This window comes from Scyliorhinus canicula, chromosome 17, assembly GCF_902713615.1.
Source record: "Scyliorhinus canicula chromosome 17, sScyCan1.1, whole genome shotgun sequence".
NCBI lineage: Eukaryota > Metazoa > Chordata > Chondrichthyes > Carcharhiniformes > Scyliorhinidae > Scyliorhinus > Scyliorhinus canicula.
In genome coordinates, this window is record NC_052162.1 from 129082935 (window position 1) to 129088934 (window position 6000).

At 51.9% G+C, this 6000-nt stretch overlaps 1 protein-coding gene across 1 annotated transcript in view; it reads right to left on the reverse strand.

The window, feature by feature from the left end:
* LOC119951622 (ubiquitin carboxyl-terminal hydrolase CYLD-like) overlaps positions 1–6000 on the reverse strand; it is a gene marked incomplete at its 5' end in the record, with an annotated part of 64251 nt that overhangs the window by 44676 nt on the left and 13575 nt on the right. Inside the window, one exon of the mRNA XM_038774803.1 lies at positions 311–615. Coding sequence (XP_038630731.1) covers positions 311–615 — 305 coding nt within the window. The remainder of the gene's footprint in view (positions 1–310; positions 616–6000) is intronic.

The window sequence follows — 6000 nt, forward strand, 5'->3', positions numbered from 1 at the left end:
CCTGATCTTGCCCTGCACTGAGGGTATTTGGCCAGCAGAGGTCCTCAGTGCCGGAAACGGGATTAAGTGCGGCTTTGGCTACAGAGTTTGCCAATGAGTCTCAATAGGTCGCGTGGTGTTTATCGGTGTTGCGAATGCCGAGAATCAGCCGGCTAAACGCACTCGCCACGCACGGGCCTCTGTTTCAATTTGGTTGGATTGCGCCCTCTGTATCAAACCCAATACTGTCGCGGCCCCAGCAGTGTTTGATGGGGACTGGACAGAAATGCATGAAGGACAGAGTATTGGTTCATAATGAGTCAGTCGGTACCATTTCCAGCCCAGCGAGGGTCTCAGTCTGCGTGGGCACCTCTCCAATCCAGCGAATGACCCCATAGAGAGGTGGGCTGTTCACTTCCACCATCGACTCCACCTCCAGGGGCAATCCTCTCCTTCCCTTCTCGCTCGGCACGGAGCTCCATACCCCGTACGGCTCGCTGACTAATCCTGTCAGCGAATGGCTTCCCCCGCGCCTCATCTGGTCTTCCTTCAGTTTGAAGGGACTGGTTTCTTTGTCATCGAGAGTGGGATGTCGGAGGGACTCTGGGGCTGTAATCTTATTCTCCCGGTCAGAAACTGCGCAAAGAGAGAAATAAATCATTCCCACTGTACACAATCCCAATGGACCCAAACCCCTTCCCATTCACTCCCACTGTACACAATCCCAATGGACCCAAACCCCTTCCCATTCACTCCCACTGTACACAATCCCAATGGACCCAAACCCCTTCCCATTCACTCCCACTGTACACAATCCCAATGGACCCAAACCCCTTCCCATTCACTCCCACTGTACACAATCCCAATGGACACAAACCCCTTCCCATTCACTCCCACTGTGCACAATCCCAATGGACCCAAACCCCTTCCCATTCACTCCCACTCTACACAATCCCAATGGACCCAAACCCCTTCCCATTCACTCCCACTGTACACAATCCCAATGGACCCAAACCCCTTCCCATTCACGCCCACTGTACACAATCCCAATGGACCCAAAGCCCTTCCCATTCACTCCCACTGTACACAATCCCAATGGACCCAAACCCCTTCCCATTCATTCCCACTGTACACAATCCCAATGGACCCAAACCCCTTCCCATTCACTCCCACTGTACACAATCCCAATGGACACAAACCCCTTCCCATTCACTCCCACTGTGCACAATCCCAATGGACCCAAACCCTTTCCCATTCACTCCCACTGTACACAATCCCAATGGACCCAAACCCCTTCCCATTCACTCCCACTGTACACAATTCCCAATGGACCCAAACCCCTTCCCATTCACTCCCATTGTACACAATCCCAATGGACACAAACCCCTTCCCATTCACTCCCACTGTACACAATCCCAATGGACCCAAACCCCTTCCCATTCACTCCCATTGTACACAATCCCAATGGACCCAAACCCCTTCCCATTCACTCCCGCTGTACACAATCCCAATGGACCCAAACCCCTTCCCAATCACTCCCACTGTACACAATCCCAATGGACCCAAACCCCTTCCCATTCACTCCTACTCTACACAATCCCAATGGACCCAATCCCCTTCCCATTCACTCCCACTGTACACATTCCCAATGGACCCAAACCCCTTCCCATTCACTCCCACTGTACACAATCCCAATGGACCCAAACCCCTTCCCAATCACTCCCACTGTACACAATCCCAATGGACCCAAACCCCTTCCCATTCACTCCTACTATACACAATCCCAATGGACCCAAACCCCTTCCCATTCACTCCCACTGTACACATTCCCAATGGACCCAAACCCCTTCCCATTCACTCCCACTGTACACAATCCCAATGGACCCAAACCCCTTCCCATTCACTCCCACTGTACACAATCCCAATGGACCCAAACCACTTCCCATTCACTCCCATTGTACACAGTCCCAATGGATCCAAACCCCTTCCCATTCACTCCCATTGTACACAATCCCAATGGACCCAAACCCCTTCCCATTCACCTCCCGCTGTACACAATCCCAATGGACCCAAACCCCTTCCCAATCACTCCCACTGTACACAATCCCAATGGACCCAAACCCCTTCCCATTCACTCCTACTCTACACAATCCCAATGGACCCAAACCCCTTCCCATTCACTCCCACTGTACACATTCCCAATGGACCCAAACCCATTCCCATTCACTTCCACTGTACACAATCCCAATGGACCCAAACCCCTTCCCATTCACTCCCACTGTACACATTCCCAATGGACCCAAACCACTTCCCATTCACTCCCATTGTCCACAATCCCAATGGACCCAACCCCCTTCCCATTCACTCCTACTCTACACAATCCCAATGGACCCAAACCCCTTCCCATTCACTCCCACTGTACACAATCCCAATGGACCCAAACTCCTTCCCATTCACTCCCACTGTACACAATCCCAATGGACCCAAACCCCTTCCCATTCACTCCCATTGTCCACAATCCCAATGGACCCAAACCCCTTCCCATTCACTCCCATTGTACACAATCCCAATGGATCCAAACACCTTCCCATTCACTCCCATTGTACACAATCCCAATGGACCCAAACTCCTTCCCATTCACTCCCACTGTACACAATCCCAATGGACCCAAACCCCTTCCCATTCACTCCTACTCTACACAATCCCAATAGACCCAAACCCCTTCCCATTCACTCCCACTGTACACAATCCCAATGGACCCAAACTCCTTCCCATTCACTCCCACTGTACACAATCCCAATGGACCCAAACCCCTTCCCATTCACTCCCATTGTCCACAATCCAATGGACCCAAACCCCTTCCCATTCACTCCCATTGTACACAATCCCAATGGATCCAAACCCCTTCCCATTCACTCCCATTGTACACAATCCCAATGGACCCAAACCCCTTCCCATTCACTCCCACTGTACACAATCCCAATGGACCCAATCCACTTCCCATTCACTCCCACTGTACACAATCCCAATGGACCCAAACCCCTTCCCATTCACTCCCACTGTACACAATCCCAATGGACCCAAACCCCTTCCCATTCACCTCCCACTGTACACAATCCCAATGCATCCAAACCCCTTCCCATTCACTCCCACTGTACACAATCCCAATGGACCCAAACCCCTTCCCATTCACTCCCACTGTACACAATCCCAATGGACCCAAACCCCTTCCCATTCACTCCCACTGTACACAGTCCCAATGGACCCAAACCCCTTCCCATTCACTCCCATTGTATCCAATCCCAATGGACCCAAACCCCTTCCCATTCACTCCCACTGTACACAATCCCAATGGACCCAAACCCCTTCCCATTCACTCCCACTGTGCACAATCCTAATGGACCCAAACCACTTCTCATTCGCTCCCACTGTACACAACACCAATGGACCCAAACCCCTTCCCATTCACTCCCACTGTACACAGTCCCAATGGACCCAACCCCCTTCCCATTCACTCCCACTGTACACAATCCCAAAGGACCCAAACCCCTTCCCGTTCACTCCCACTGTACACAATCCTAATGGACACAAACCCCTTCCCATTCACTCCCACTGTACACAATCCCAATGGACCCAATCCCCTTCCCATTCACTCCCACTGTACACAGTCCCAATGGACCCAACCCCCTTCCCATTCACTCCCACTGTACACAATCCCAATGGACCCAAACCCCTTCCCGTTCACTCCCACTGTACACAATCCTAATGGACACAAACCCCTTCCCATTCACTCCCACTGTACACAATCCCAATGGACCCAAACCCCTTCCCATTCACTCCCATTGTACACAATCCCAATGGACCCAACCCCTTCCCATTCACTCCCATTGTACACAATCCCAATGGACCCAAACCCCTTCCCATTCACTCCCACTGTACACAATCCCAATGGACCCAAACCCCTTCCCATTCACTCCCACTGTACACAGTCCCAATGGACCCAAACCCCTTCCCATTCACTCCCATTGTATCCAATCCCAATGGACCCAAACCCCTTCCCATTCACTCCCACTGTACACAATCCCAATGGACCCACACCCCTTCCCATTCACTCCCACTGTGCACAATCCTAATGGACCCAAACCACTTCCCATTCGCTCCCACTGTACACAACACCAATGGACCCAAACCCCTTCCCATTCACTCCCACTGTACACAGTCCCAATGGCCCCAACCCCCTTCCCATTCACTCCCACTGTACACAATCCCAATGGACCCAAACCCCTTCCCGTTCACTCCCACTGTACACAATGCTAATGGACACAAACCCCTTCCCATTCACTCCCACTGTACACAATCCCAATGGACCCAATCCCCTTCCCATTCACTCCCACTGTACACAGTCCCAATGGACCCAACCCCCTTCCCATTCACTCCCACTGTACACAATCCCAATGGACCCAAACCCCTTCCCGTTCACTCCCACTGTACACAATCCTAATGGACACAAACCCCTTCCATTCACTCCCACTGTACACAATCCCAATGGACCCAAACCCCTTCCCGTTCACTCCCACTGTACACAATGCTAATGGACACAAACCCCTTCCCATTCACTCCCACTGTACACAATCCCAATGACCCAAACCCCTTCCCATTCACTCCCATTGTACACAATCCCAATGGACCCAACCCCCTTCCCATTCACTCCCATTGTACACAATCCAATGGACCCAAACCCCTTCCCATTCACTCCCACTGTACACAATCCCAATGGATCCAACCCCCTTCCCAATCACTCCCACTGTACACAATCCTAATGGACCCAAACCCCTTCCCATTCACTCCCACTGTACACAATCCCAATGGACCCAAACCCCTTCTCATTCACTCCCACTGTACACAATCCCAATGACCCAATCCCCTTCCCGTTCACTCCCCTGTGCACAATCCCAAGGACCCAAAGCCCTTCCCATTCACTCCCACTGTGCACAATCCCAATGGATCCAAACCCCTTCCCATTCACCCCCACTGTACACAATCCCAATGGACCCAAATCCCTTCCCATTCACTCCCACTGTACACAATCCCAATGGACCCAAACCCTTCCCATTCACTCCCACTGTACACAATCCCAATGACACAAACCCCATCCCATTCACTCCCACTGTACACATCCCAATGGACACAACCCCTCCCCATTCACTCCCACTGTACACAATCCCAATGGATCCAAACCCCTTCCCAATCACTCCCACTGTACACAATCCCAATGGACCCAAACCCCTTCCCATTCACTCCCACTGTACACAATCCCAATGGACACAAACCCCTCCCCATTCACTCCCACAGTACACAATCCCAATGGACCCAAACCCCTTCCCATTCACTCCCATTGTACACAATCCAATGGACCCAACCCCTTCCCATTCACTCCCACTGTACACAATCCCAATGGATCCAAACCCCTTTCCCATTCACTCCCATTGTATACAATCCCAATGGACCCAATCCCCTTCCCATTCACTCCCACTGTACACAATCCCAATGGATCCAACCCCCTTCCCAATCACTCCCACTGTACACAATCCTAATGGACCCAAACCCCTTCCCATTCACTCCCACTGTACACAATCCCAATGGACCCAAACCCCTTCTCATTCACTCCCACTGTACACAATCCCAATGACCCAATCCCCTTCCCGTTCACTCCCACTGTGCACAATCCCAATGGACCCAAAGCCCTTCCATTCACTCCCACTGTGCACAATCCCAATGGATCCAAACCCCTTCCCATTCACTCCCACTGTACACAATCCCAATGGACCCAAATCCCTTCCCATTCACTCCCACTGTACACAATCCCAATGGACCCAAACCCCTTCCCATTCACTCCCACTGTACACAATCCCAATGGACCCAAACCCCTCCCCATTCACTCCCACAGTACACAATCCCAATGGACCCAAACCCCTTCCCATTCACTCCCACTGTACACAATCCCAATGGACTCCAAACACC